Source organism: Salvelinus fontinalis, unplaced genomic scaffold (assembly GCF_029448725.1).
Source record: "Salvelinus fontinalis isolate EN_2023a unplaced genomic scaffold, ASM2944872v1 scaffold_1202, whole genome shotgun sequence".
Classification (NCBI taxonomy): Eukaryota; Metazoa; Chordata; class Actinopteri; order Salmoniformes; family Salmonidae; genus Salvelinus; species Salvelinus fontinalis.
Window position 1 is genome coordinate 32,501 of NW_026601411.1, and position 15,000 is coordinate 47,500.

Genomic DNA, 15,000 nt, shown 5'->3' on the forward strand with positions numbered 1-15,000 from the left:
ATTTTGGATGAAAAGCCCAAATTAAATTGCCTGCTACTCAGGCCCAGAAAATAGAATATGTATATAATAGTATATAGTATATAGTATATAATATAGTATATAGTATATAATATAATATATAGTATATAGTATATAATATAATTGGTAGGTCTGGATAGAACACACTCTAAAGCTTCCAAAACTGTTAAAATAATGTCTGTGAGTATAACAGAACTGATATGGCAGGCGAAAACCTGAGGAAAATCTAACCAGGAAGTACTATTATAATAAATAATGTCTGTGAGTATAACAGAACTGATATGGCAGGCGAAAACCTGAGGAAAATCCAACCAGGAAGTACTATTATAATAAATAATGTATGTGAGTATAACAGAACTGATATGGCAGGCGAAAACCTGAGGAAAATCCAACCAGGAAGTACTATTATTTTGAAAGGCTGTTTTTTCCATTGAAAGCCTATCCACCATACAAAGACTTAGGACCCAGTTCACGATCTCTATGGCTTCTTCTACATGTGGCCAGAGGCTTTTACTCTGAAAAATGAGGGGGATACAGCACTTTCAAGTTTCCATTCATTGACGAAATGGGGATCTGATCGTGAACGTGCCTTTGTTGTTTCTTCTTTCCTATTGACAAAGCCTTGTCCGGTTGAAATGTTATTGAATATTTATGACAAATCAACCTTTTAAACTTTGTTTGACATGTTTTCTACTAACTTTTATTGTACTTTTTTAAAAACTTTTTGTCTGATGTTGAGAGTGCACTGTGACTTTTGAAATTAAATACTAAATGAAGACTGAGGTTTTTGGACATAAAGACATTATTGAACAAAACAAACATTTATTGTGTAACATGGAAAATGTCTGTATGGTGTTTTGTGGCTAACATAATCGCATGGTGTGCTTTCGCCGTAAAGCCTTTTTTTGAAATCTGACACAGCGGCTAGATTAGCAAGAACTGTATCTTTAATCCTATGTTAAGGTTAGGGTTAGTTGTAGGGTTAGTTGTAGGGTTAGGGTTAGTTGTAGGGTTAGTTGTAGGGTTAGTTGTAGGGTTAGGGTTAGGGTTAGTTGTAGGGTTAGGGTTAAGGTTAAGGTTAGGGTTAGGGTTAGGGTTAAGGTTAGGGTTAGGGTTAGGGTTAAGGTTAGGGTTAGGGTTAGTTGTAGGGTTAGGGTTAGGGTTAGGGTTAGTTGTAGGGTTAGGGTTAAGGTTAGGGTTAGTTGTAGGGTTAGGGTTAAGGTTAGGGTTAGTTGTAGGGTTAGAGTTAGAGTTAGAGTTAGGGTTAGGGTTAAGGTTAAGGTTAAGGTTAGGGTTAGGGTTAGGGTTAAGGTTAAGGTTAAGGTTAGGGTTAAGGTTAAGGTTAGGGTTAAGGTTAGGGTTAGGGTTAGGGTTAGGGTTAAGGTTAGGGTTAGGGTTAGGGTTAGGGTTAGGGTTAGGGTTAGGGTTTAGGGTTAGGGTTAGGGTTAGGGTTAGGGTTAAGGTTAGGGTTAAGGTTAGGGTTAGGGTTAGGGTTAGGGTTAGGGTTAGGGTTAGGGTTTAGGGTTAGGGTTATCTTTAATCCTATGTATAACACTTGCATCTTTCATCAATGTTTATGTATTTCTGTAATTTGATTTGGTTCTCTGCAATTTCACCGGATGTTATTTGACAGACAGACATGGTGTTTTCTTGTTATAAAATCGGACACTGTGGTTGGATTAACAAGTTTATCTTTAAAATGGTGTATAATACTTGTATGTTTGAGGAATTTTAATTATGGGATTTCTGTTGTGTGAATTTGGCGCCCTGCAATTTTCACTGGTTGTTGTCGAGGTGGGACGCTTGCCAGAGAGGTTAACAGCTTTAATTGGTCTTGTACATGTATGTCATGTATGTCATGCAATAAAATGCAAATTAATGACTTAAAAATCATACAATGTCATTTTCTGGATTTTTGTTTTAGATTCCGTCTCTCACAGTTGAAGTACCTATGATAAAAATTACAGACCTCTACATGCTTTGTAAGTAGGAAAACCTGCAAAATCGGCAGTGTGTCAAATACTTGTTAATGTTTTTACTGTTAAAGGGACAAAAAAAGGTTGGAGAAGTGGTTTACATTTTGGATAATTCTTTGAGTTGTTGTTTGTTTAGTGTTTTCCTCTTTTATTTTCCCCAAAAAGATGTGCGTGCGTGCGTGCGTGCGTGCGTGCGTGCGCGTGCGTGCGTGCGTGCGTGCGTGTGCGTGTGTGTGCGTGTGTGTGTGTGTGTGTGTGTGTGTGCGTGTGTGTGTGTGTGTGTGTGTGTGTGCGTACCTGTCCCAGGTTATCGAAGTTGTATTTGCGCCGTGTCCACCGGTGGCCGGCACGGAGACAGTCACTCCTATTGGTCACGTTCCTCACGTCCACGCCCTCACAGTGGAAGAACTTACCCTTGAAAAGCTACACACACACACACACACACACACACACACACACACACACACACACACACACACAAAGAAAAACACACACACAATTCAACTACAGACTATAAGCATTGCAAACAACAAAATAATATTCAACACATTTAGTGTATCTGTCTGTCTGTCTGTCTGTCTGTCTGTCTGTCTGTCTGTCTGTCTGTCTGTCTGTCTCTCTGTCTCTGTCTCTCTGTATGTGTCTCTGTCTCTCTCTCTCTCTGTCTGTGTCTCTCTCTCTCTCGCTCTATGTCTCTCTGTCTTTCTGTCTCTCTCTCTGTCTGTGTCTCTCTGTGTCTCTGTCTGTCTGTGTCTCTGTCTCTGTGTGTGTTACCTGTACTCCCAGGATTCCAAACACGATGAAGAAGCCGCAGCAGATGAGGACAATGTTTCCGATCGGTCTCAGAGACGTGATCAGAGTCTCTACTACCAGCTTCAGCCCTGGGGCTCGACTGATCACCCTGTAACACACACACACACACACCTGTTACATTTGCACAGGGCAGTGTGATCAGAGTCTCTACTACCAGCTTCAGCCCTGGGGCTCGACTGATCACCCTGTAACACACACACACACACACACACACACACACACACACACACACACACACACACACACACACACACACACACACACACACACACACACACACACACACACACACATACACACACCTGTTACATTTACACAGGGCAGTGTGATCAGAGTCTCTACTACCAGCTTCAGCCCTGGGGCTCGACTGATCACCCTGCAACACACACACACACACACACACACACACACACACCTGTTACATTTACACAGAGCAGTGTGATCAGAGTCTCTACTACCAGCTTCAGCCCTGGGGCTCGACTGATCACCCTGCAACACACACACACACACACACACACACACACACACACACACACACACACACACACACACACACACACACACACACACACACACACACACACACACACACACACACACACACACACACCTGTTACATTTACACAGGGCAGTGTGATCAGAGTCTCTACTACCAGCTTCAGCCCTGGGGCTCGACATTTACATCTTAGTAATTTAGCAAACATTCCTATCCACAGCAACTTACAGCTAGTGAGTTCATTCATCTTAAGATAGCTAGGAGAGACAAGCTGACGTGACAGTAAACAGATAGCTAGGAGAGACAAGCTGACGTGACAGTAAACAGACAGCTAGGAGAAACAAGCTGACGTGACAGACAGCTAGGAGAGACAAGCTGACGTGACAGACAGCTAGGAGAGACAAGCTGACGTGGCAGTAAACAGATAGCTAGGAGAGACAAGCTGACGTGACAGACAGCTAGGAGAGACAAGCTGACGTGGCAGTAAACAGATAGCTAGGAGAGACAAACTGACGTGACAGACAGCTAGGAGAGACAAGCTGACGTGACAGTAAACAGACAGCTAGGAGAGACAAGCTGACGTGACAGTAAACAGACAGCTAGGAGAGACAAGCTGACGTGACAGACAGCTAGGAGAGACAAGCTGACGTGACAGACAGCTAGGAGAGACAAGCTGACGTGACAGTAAACAGATAGATAGGAGAGACAAGCTGACGTGACAGTAAACAGACAGCTAGGAGAGACAAGCTGACGTGACAGACAGCTAGGAGAGACAAGCTGACGTGACAGTAAACAGACAGCTAGGAGAGACAAGCTGACGTGACCGTAAACAGCTAGGAGAGACAAGCTGACGTGACAGATAGCTAGGAGAGACAAGCTGACGTGACAGTAAACAGACAGCTAGGAGAGACAAGCTGACGTGACAGTAAACAGCTAGGAGAGACAAGCTGACGTGACAGATAGCTAGGAGAGACAAGTTGACGTGACAGACAGCTAGGAGAGACAAGCTGACGTGACAGACAGCTAGGAGAGACAAGCTGACGTGACAGTAAACAGATAGGAGAGACAAGCTGACGTGACAGTAAACAGACAGCTAGGAGAGACAAGCTGACGTGACAGTAAACAGATAGGAGAGACAAGCTGACGTGACAGATAGCTAGGAGAGACAAGCTGACGTGACAGTAAACAGACAGCTAGGAGAGACAAGCTGACGTGACAGTAAACAGATAGGAGAGACAAGCTGACGTGACAGTAAACAGATAGGAGAGACAAGCTGACGTGGCAGTAAACAGATAGCTAGGAGAGACAAGCTGACGTGACAGTAAACAGACAGCTAGGAGAGACAAGCTGACGTGACAGACAGCTAGGAGAGACAAGCTGACGTGACAGTAAACAGACAGCTAGGAGAGACAAGCTGACGTGACAGATAGCTAGGAGAGACAAGCTGACGTGACAGACAGCTAGGAGAAACAAGCTGACGTGGCAGTAAACAGACAGCTAGGAGAGACAAGCTGACGTGACAGACAGCTAGGAGAGACAAGCTGACGTGGCAGTAAACAGATAGGAGAGACAAGCTGACGTGACAGTAAACAGATAGCTAGGAGAGACAAGCTGACGTGACAGTAAACAGATAGCTAGGAGAGACAAGCTGACGTGACAGTAAACAGACAGCTAGGAGAGACAAGCTGACGTGACAGTAAACAGATAGCTAGGAGAGACAAGCTGACGTGACAGTAAACAGATAGCTAGGAGAGACAAGCTGACGTGACAGTAAACAGCTAGGAGAGACAAGCTGACGTGACAGTAAACAGACAGCTAGGAGAGACAAGCTGACGTGACAGTAAACAGACAGCTAGGAGAGACAAGCTGACGTGACAGTAAACAGATAGCTAGGAGAGACAAGCTGACGTGACAGTAAACAGACAGCTAGGAGAGACAAGCTGACGTGACAGACAGCTAGGAGAGACAAGCTGACGTTACAGTAAACAGACAGCTAGGAGAGACAAGCTGACGTGACAGTAAACAGATAGGAGAGACAAGCTGACGTGACAGTAAACAGATAGGAGAGACAAGCTGACGTGACAGTAAACAGCTAGCTAGGAGAGACAAGCTCCATTAGTATCAAAGGCAGAAAGACGAGGGGTGTTATTAGTTAGTTAAATTGTTTACACAAGTTACAGTACAAACACACGTTCCATTACACAGACACACACCTGAGGGGTCGAAGGTTACAGTACAAACACACGTTACATTACACAGACACACACCTGAGGGGTCAAAGGTTACAGTACAAACACACGTTACATTACACAGACACACACCTGAGGGGTCAAAGGTTACAGTACAAACACACGTTCCATTACACAGACACACACCTGAGGGGTCGGAGGTTACAGTACAAACACACGTTCCATTACACAGACACACACCTGAGGGGTCGAAGGTTACAGTACAAACACACGTTCCACTACACAGACACACACCTGAGGGGTCGGAGGTTACAGTACAAACACACGTTACACTACACAGACACACACCTGAGGGGTCGAAGGTTACAGTACAAACACACGTTACATTACACAGACACACACCTGAGGGGTCGGAGGTTACAGTACAAACACACGTTCCATTACACAGACACACACCTGAGGGGTCGAAGGTTACAGTACAAACACACGTTCCACTACACAGACACACACCTGAGGGGTCGAAGGTTACAGTACAAACACACGTTCCATTACACAGACACACACCTGAGGGGTCGGAGGGTGCGAAGGAGTCTCAGGACTCTGAGGATTCCTAGGATACGGTTACCGCCGGCGGATGCCACGGAAACCAGAATGTCCAGCAGAGACACAAACACCAACATTCCATCCAGAACATTCCAGCTGCTCTTCAGATAGACAGCGTCACCTGAGTACAGACCCTGGGCTACCACCTATACACACACACGCACATACACGCACACACACAGACACACACACACACACAGAATGCATGTAATTTACCTCTTCATATTAATATGAATATCCTTGATTTTAATGGAGAGTCTGATGCATATATTATTATTAATGTATGAAATGATTATTAATTCATATTTTATTCATCACAGAAGGGCTGCCATTTTGCTTCCATTTCAACACCAGTCACACGTAGTGATTTGGATTAAAGCTGCAGACCAAATTCACATAGAAATGTGAGTTGTAGATCTGTCATTCTCATTGAAAGCCAGTCTAAGAACCAATGTGTTATATTACCTTAACTAAATGTGTTACGTTACCTTAACTAAATGTGTTATGTTACCTTAACTAAATGTGTTATATTACCTTAACTAAATGAGTTATATTACCTTAACTAAATGTGTTATATTACCTTAACTAAATGTGTTATGTTACCTTAACTAAATGTGTTATATTACCTTAACTAAATGTGTTACCTTAACTAAATGTGTTATATTACCTTAACTAAATGTGTTACCTTAACTAACTGTGTTATATTACCTTAACTAAATGTGTTATATTACCTTAACTAAATGAGTTACGTTACCTTAACTAAATGTGTTACCTTAACTAAATGTGTTATATTACCTTAACTAAATGTGTTACCTTAACTAAATGTGTTATATTACCTTAACTAAATGTGTTACCTTAACTAAATGTGTTATATTACCTTAACTAAATGTGTTACGTTACCTTAACTAAATGTGTTACGTTACCTTAACTAAATGAGTTACGTTACCTTAACTAAATGAGTTATATTACCTTAACTAAATGTGTTACTTTACATTAACTAAATGAGTTATATTACCTTAACTAAATGAGTTACGTTACCTTAACTTAATGTATTATATCGTTACCTTAACGGTCATCTCTGCTATGAAGATCACAGTGAAGATGTGGTTGGACACACTGAGGAACACTCTCTCCTGAAAACACAACACAACACACAACACACAACACACACACACACACACACACACACACACACACACACACACACACACACACACACACACACACACACAAACACACACACACACCACACACAGAGTTAGTCTGTCTAGCTTCCTGTGAAAACACACCACACACAGAATTAGTCTGTCTTGTCTCTCCTCGCTTATGATGTTACTGTACTGTGTGTCTGGTCTCTCCAGAGTGATGGTGTTACTGTACTGTGTGTCTGTATGTCTGGTCTCTCCAGAGTGATGGTGTTACTGTACTGTGTGTCTGGTCTCTCCAGAGTGATGGTGTTACTGTACTGTGTGTCTGTATGTCTGGTCTCTCCAGAGTGATGGTGTTACTGTACTGTGTGTCTGTATGTCTGGTCTCTCCAGAGTGATGGTGTTACTGTACTGTGTGTCTGTGTGTCTGGTCTCTCCAGAGTTATGGTGTTACTGTACTGTGTGTCTGTATGTCTGGTCTCTCCAGAGTTATGGTGTTACTGTACTGTGTGTCAGTATGTCTGGTCTCTCCAGAGTGATGGTGTTACTGTACTGTGTGTCTGGTCTCTCCAGAGTGATGGTGTTACTGTACTGTGTGTCTGTATGTCTGGTCTCTCCAGAGTGATGGTGTTACTGTACTGTGTGTCTGGTCTCTCCAGAGTGATGGTGTTACTGTACTGTGTGTCTGGTCTCTCCAGAGTGATGGTGTTACTGTACTGTGTGTCTGGTCTCTCCAGAGTGATGGTGTTACTGTACTGTGTGTCTGTGTGTCTGGTCACTCCAGAGTTATGGTGTTACTGTACTGTGTGTCTGTATGGCTGGTCTCTCCAGAGTGATGGTGTTACTGTACTGTGTGTCTGGTCTCTCCAGAGTGATAGTGTTACTGTACTGTGTGTCTGTGTGTCTGGTCTCTCCAGAGTGATGGTGTTACTGTACTGTGTGTCTGTATGTCTGGTCTCTCCAGAGTGATGGTGTTACTGTACTGTGTGTCTGGTCTCTCCAGAGTGATGGTGTTACTGTACTGTGTGTCTGGTCTCTCCAGAGTGATGGTGTTACTGTACTGTGTGTCTGTATGTCTGGTCTCTCCAGAGTGATGGTGTTACTGTACTGTGTGTCTGTATGTCTGGTCTCTCCAGAGTGATGGTGTTACTGTACTGTGTGTCTGGTCTCTCCAGAGTGATGGTGTTACTGTACTGTGTGTCTGTATGTCTGGTCTCTCCAGAGTAATTGTGTTACTGTACTGTGTGTCTGGTCTCTCCAGAGTGATGGTGATACTGTACTGTGTGTCTGTATGTCTGGTCTCTCCAGAGTTATGGTGTTACTGTACTGTGTGTCTGTATGTCTGGTCTCTCCAGAGTTATGGTGTTACTGTACTGTGTGTCTGTATGTCTGGTCTCTCCAGAGTGATGGTGTTACTGTACTGTGTGTCTGTATGTCTGGTCTCTCCAGAGTAATTGTGTTACTGTACTGTGTGTCTGGTCTCTCCAGAGTGATGGTGTTACTGTACTGTGTGTCTGGTCTCTCCAGAGTGATGGTGTTACTGTACTGTGTGTCTGGTCTCTCCAGAGTGATGGTGTTACTGTACTGTGTGTCTGGTCTCTCCAGAGTGATGGTGTTACTGTACTGTGTGTCTGGTCTCTCCAGAGTGATGGTGATACTGTACTGTGTGTCTGTGTGTCTGGTCTCTCCAGAGTGATGGTGATACTGTACTGTATGTCTGGTCTCTCCAGAGTTATGGTGTTACTGTACTGTGTGTCTGTGTGTCTGGTCTCTCCAGAGTGATGGTTTTACTGTACTGTGTGTCTGTATGTCTGGTCTCTCCAGAGTGATGGTGTTACTGTACTGTGTGTCTGGTCTCTCCAGAGTGATGGTGCTACTGTACTGTGTGTCTGGTCTCTCCAGAGTTATGGTCTTACTGTACTGTGTGTCTGGTCTCTCCAGAGTTATGGTGTTACTGTACTGTATGTCTGGTCTCTCCAGAGTGATGGTGTTACTGTACTGTGTGTCTGTATGTCTGGTCTCTACAGAGTGATGGTGTTACTGTACTGTGTGTCTGGTCTCTCCAGAGTGATGGTGTTACTGTACTGTGTGTCTGTATGTCTGGTCTCTCCAGAGTGATGGTGTTACTGTACTGTGTGTCTGGTCTCTCCAGAGTTATGGTGTTACTGTACTGTGTGTCTGGTCTCTCCAGAGTGATGGTGTTACTGTACTGTGTGTCTTTATGTCTGGTCTCTCCAGAGTGATGGTGTTACTGTACTGTGTGTCTGTATGTCTGGTCTCTCCAGAGTTATGGTGTTACTGTACTGTGTGTCTGTGTGTCTGGTCTCTCCAGAGTTATGGTGTTACTGTACTGTGTGTCTGTGTGTCTGGTCTCTCCAGAGTGATGGTGTTACTGTACTGTGTGTCTGTATGTCTGGTCTCTCCAGAGTGATGGTGTTACTGTACTGTGTGTCTGTATGTCTGGTCTCTCCAGAGTGATGGTGTTACTGTACTGTGTGTCTGTATGTCTGGTCTCTCCAGAGTGATGGTGTTACTGTACTGTGTGTCTGGTCTCTCCAGAGTTATGCTGTTACTGTACTGTGTGTCTGTATGTCTGGTCTCTCCAGAGTGATGGTGTTACTGTACTGTGTGTCTGTATGTCTGGTCTCTCCAGAGTGATGGTGTTACTGTACTGTGTGTCTGGTCTCTCCAGAGTGATGGTGGTGTTACTGTACTGTATGTCTGGTCTCTCCAGAGTGATGGTGTTACTGTACTGTGTGTCTGTGTGTCTGGTCTCTCCAGAGTGATGGTGTTACTGTACTGTGTGTCTGGTCTCTCCAGAGTGATGGTGTTACATACTGTACTGTGTGTCTGTATGTCTGGTCTCTCCAGACTGATGGTGTTACTGTACTGTGTGTCTGTATGTCTAGTCTCTCCAGAGTTATGGTGTTACTGTACTGTGTGTCTGTGTGTCTGGTCTCTCCAGAGTGATGGTGTAACTGTACTGTGTGTCTGTGTGTCTGGTCTCTCCAGAGTGATGGTGTTACTGTACTGTGTGTCTGTATGTCTGGTCTCTCCAGAGTGATGGTGTTACTGTACTGTGTGTCTGGTCTCTCCAGAGTGATGGTGGTGTTACTGTACTGTATGTCTGGTCTCTCCAGAGTGATGGTGTTACTGTACTGTGTTTCTGTATGTCTGGTCTCTCCAGAGTGATGGTGTTACTGTACTGTGTGTCTGTATGTCTGGTCTCTCCAGAGTGATGGTAATACTGTACTGTGTGTCTGTGTGTCTGGTCTCTCCAGAGTGATGGTGTTACTGTACTGTATGTCTGGTCTCTCCAGAGTGATGGTGTTACTGTACTGTGTGTCTGTGTGTCTGGTCTCTCCAGAGTGATGGTGTTACTGTACTGTGTGTCTGTGTGTCTGGTCTCTCCAGAGTGATGGTGTTACTGTACTGTGTGTCTGGTCTCTCCAGAGTGATGGTGTTACATACTGTACTGTGTGTCTGTATGTCTGGTCTCTCCAGACTGATGGTGTTACTGTACTGTGTGTCTGTATGTCTGGTCTCTCCAGAGTTATGGTGTTACTGTACTGTGTGTCTGTGTGTCTGGTCTCTCCAGAGTGATGGTGTAACTGTACTGTGTGTCTGTGTGTCTGGTCTCTCCAGAGTGATGGTGTTACTGTACTGTGTGTCTGTATGTCTGGTCTCTCCAGAGTGATGGTGTTACTGTACTGTGTGTCTGGTCTCTCCAGAGTGATGGTGTTACTGTACTGTGTGTCTGTATGTCTGGTCTCTCCAGAGTGATGGTGTTACTGTACTGTGTGTCTGGTCTCTCCAGAGTGATGGTGTTACTGTACTGTGTGTCTGTGTGTCTGGTCTCTCCAGAGTGATGGTGTTACTGTACTGTATGTCTGGTCTCTCCAGAGTGATGGTGTTACTGTACTGTGTGTCTGTGTGTCTGGTCTCTCCAGAGTTATGGTGGTGTTACTGTACTGTGTGTCTGTGTGTCTGGTCTCTCCAGAGTGATGGTGTTACTGTACTGTATGTCTGGTCTCTCCAGAGTGATGGTGTTACTGTACTGTGTGCCTGGTCTCTCCAGAGTGATGGTGTTACTGTACTGTGTGTCTGGTCTCTCCAGAGTGATGGTGTTACTGTACTGTGTGTCTGTATGTCTGGTCTCTGCAGAGTGATGGTGTTACTGTACTGTGTGTCTGTATGTCTGGTCTCTCCAGAGTGATGGTGTTACTGTACTGTGTGTCTGTATGTCTGGTCTCTACAGAGTGATGGTGTTACTGTACTGTGTGTCTGTATGTCTGGTCTCTCCAGAGTGATGGTATTACTGTACTGTGTGTCTGGTCTCTCCAGAGTGATGGTGTTACTGTACTGTGTGTCTGTGTGTATGGTCTCTCCAGAGTGATGGTGTTACTGTACTGTGTGTCTGGTCTCTCCAGAGTGATGGTGTTACTGTACTGTGTGTCTGTGTGTCTGGTCTCTCCAGAGTGATGGTGTTACTGTACTGTGTGTCTGGTCTCTCCAGAGTGATGGTGTTACTGTACTGTGTGTCTGGTCTCTCCAGAGTGATGGTGTTACTGTACTGTGTGTCTGGTCTCTCCAGAGTGATGGTGTTACTGTACTGTGTGTCTGGTCTCTCCAGAGTGATGGTGTTACTGTACTGTGTGTCTGGTCTCTCCAGAGTGATGGTGTAACTGTACTGTGTGTCTGTGTGTCTGGTCTCTCCAGAGTTATGGTGTTACTGTACTGTGTGTCTGTATGTCTGGTCTCTCCAGAGTTATGGTGTTACTGTACTGTGTGTCTGTGTGTCTGGTCTCTCCAGAGTGATGGTGTTACTGTACTGTGTGTCTGTATGTCTGGTCTCTCCAGAGTGATGGTGTTACTGTACTGTGTGTCTGGTCTCTCCAGAGTGATGGTGTTACTGTACTGTGTGTCTGTATGTCTGGTCTCTCCAGAGTTATGGTGTTACTGTACTGTGTGTCTGTATGTCTGGTCTCTCCAGAGTGATGGTGTTACTGTACTGTGTGTCAGTATGTCTGGTCTCTCCAGAGTGATGGTGTTACTGTACTGTGTGTCTGTATGTCTGGTCTCTCCAGAGTTATGGTGTTACTGTACTGTGTGTCTGTGTGTCTGGTCTCTCCAGAGTGATGGTGTTACTGTACTGTGTGTCTGGTCTCTCCAGAGTGATGGTGTTACTGTACTGTGTGTCTGGTCTCTCCAGAGTGATGGTGTTACTGTACTGTGTGTCTGTATGTCTGTTCTCTCCAGAGTTATGGTGTTACTGTACTGTGTGTCTGTATGTCTCTCCAGAGTTATGGTGTTACTGTACTGTGTGTCTGTGTGTCTTGTCTCTCCAGAGTGATGGTGTTACTGTACTGTGTGTCTGTATGTCTCTCCAGAGTTATGGTGTTACTGTACTGTGTGTCTGTGTGTCTGGTCACTCCAGAGTGATGGTGTTACTGTACTGTGTGTCTGTGTGTCTGGTCTCTCCAGAGTTATGGTGTTACTGTACTGTGTGTCTGTGTGTCTGGTCTCTCCAGAGTGATGGTGTTACTGTACTGTGTGTCTGGTCTCTCCAGAGTGATGGTGTTACTGTACTGTGTGTCTGTATGTCTGGTCTCTCCAGAGTTATGGTGTTACTGTACTGTGTGTCTGTGTGTCTGGTCTCTCCAGAGTGATGGTGTTACTGTACTGTGTGTCTGGTCTCTCCAGAGTGATGGTGTTACTGTACTGTGTGTCTGTATGTCTGGTCTCTCCAGAGTGATGGTGTTACTGAACTGTGTGTCTGAATGTCTGGTCTCTCCAGAGTGATGGTGTTACTGTAATGTGTGTCTGTGTGTCTGGTCTCTAAAGAGTGATGGTGTTACTGTACTGTGTGTCTGGTCTCTCCAGAGTTATGGTGTTACTGTACTGTGTGTCTGTATGTCTGGTCTCTCCAGAGTTATGGTGTTACTGTACTGTGTGTCTGTATGTCTGGTCTCTCCAGAGTTATGGTGTTACTGTACTGTGTGTCTGTATGTCTGGTCTCTCCAGAGTGATGGTGTTACTGTACTGTGTGTCTGGTCTCTCCAGAGTGATGGTGTTACTGTACTGTGTGTCTGGTCTCTCCAGAGTGATGGTGTTACTGTACTGTGTGTCTGGTCTCTCCAGAGTGATGGTGTTACTGTACTGTGTGTCTGTATGTCTGGTCTCTCCAGAGTGATGGTGTTACTGTACTGTGTGTCTGTATGTCTGGTCTCTCCAGAGTTATGGTGTTACTGTACTGTGTGTCTGTATGTCTCTCCAGAGTTATGGTGTTACTGTACTGTGTGTCTGTGTGTCTGGTCACTCCAGAGTGATGGTGTTACTGTACTGTGTGTCTGTGTGTCTGGTCTCTCCAGAGTTATGGTGTTACTGTACTGTGTGTCTGTGTGTCTGGTCTCTCCAGAGTGATGGTGTTACTGTACTGTGTGTCTGGTCTCTCCAGAGTGATGGTGTTACTGTACTGTGTGTCTGTATGTCTGGTCTCTCCAGAGTTATGGTGTTACTGTACTGTGTGTCTGTATGTCTGGTCTCTCCAGAGTTATGGTGTTACTGTACTGTGTGTCTGTATGTCTCTCCAGAGTTATGGTGTTACTGTACTGTGTGTCTGTGTGTCTGGTCACTCCAGAGTGATGGTGTTACTGTACTGTGTGTCTGTGTGTCTGGTCTCTAAAGAGTGATGGTGTTACTGTACTGTGTGTCTGTATGTCTGGTCTCTCCAGAGTTATGGTGTTACTGTACTGTGTGTCTGTATGTCTCTCCAGAGTTATGGTGTTACTGTACTGTGTGTCTGTGTGTCTGGTCACTCCAGAGTGATGGTGTTACTGTACTGTGTGTCTGTGTGTCTGGTCTCTCCAGAGTTATGGTGTTACTGTACTGTGTCTGTGTGTCTGGTCTCTCCAGAGTGATGGTGTTACTGTACTGTGTGTCTGGTCTCTCCAGAGTGATGGTGTTACTGTACTGTGTGTCTGTATGTCTGGTCTCTCCAGAGTGATGGTGTTACTGAACTGTGTGTCTGTATGTCTGGTCTCTCCAGAGTGATGGTGTTACTGTACTGTGTGTCTGTATGTCTGGTCTCTCCAGAGTGATGGTGTTACTGTACTGTGTGTCTGTATGTCTGGTCTCTCCAGAGCGATGGTGTTACTGTACTGTGTGTCTGTGTGTCTGGTCTCTCCAGAGTGATGGTGTTACTGTACTGTGTGTCTGGTCTCTCCAGAGTGATGGTGTTACTGTACTGTATGTCTGGTCTCTCCAGAGTGATGGTGTTACTGTACTGTGTGTCTGTATGTCTGGTCTCTCCAGAGTTATGGTGTTACTGTACTGTGTGTCTGTATGTCTCTCCAGAGTTATGGTGTTACTGTACTGTGTGTCTGTGTGTCTGGTCACTCCAGAGTGATGGTGTTACTGTACTGTGTGTCTGTGTGTCTGGTCTCTCCAGAGTTATGGTGTTACTGTACTGTGTGTCTGTGTGTCTGGTCTCTCCAGAGTGATGGTGTTACTGTACTGTGTGTCTGGTCTCTCCAGAGTGATGGTGTTACTGTACTGTGTGTCTGTATGTCTGGTCTCTCCAGAGTGATGGTGTTACTGAACTGTGTGTCTGTATGTCTGGTCTCTCCAGAGTGATGGTGTTACTGTACTGTGTGTCTGTATGTCTGGTCTCTCCAGAGTTATTGTGTTACTGTACTGTGTGTCTGTATGTCTGGTCTCTCCAGAGTGATGGTGTGTATCTTACTGTACTGTGTGCC

General features: G+C 44.9%; 1 protein-coding gene across 1 annotated transcript in view; it reads right to left on the reverse strand.

Annotated features, from left to right (window-relative positions):
• Positions 1–15,000, reverse strand: part of LOC129848818 (voltage-dependent T-type calcium channel subunit alpha-1H-like) — a 51,800-nt gene that overhangs the window by 32,489 nt on the left and 4,311 nt on the right. The window contains exons 3-7 of the mRNA XM_055915911.1: positions 14,988–15,000; positions 7,160–7,228; positions 6,057–6,241; positions 2,769–2,895; positions 2,292–2,417 (exon numbers count right to left, since the gene is read on the reverse strand). The exon at positions 14,988–15,000 is cut by the window's right edge and continues 111 nt beyond it. Of these exons, the coding sequence (XP_055771886.1) occupies positions 2,292–2,417; positions 2,769–2,895; positions 6,057–6,241; positions 7,160–7,228; positions 14,988–15,000 (520 nt within the window). The remainder of the gene's footprint in view (positions 1–2,291; positions 2,418–2,768; positions 2,896–6,056; positions 6,242–7,159; positions 7,229–14,987) is intronic.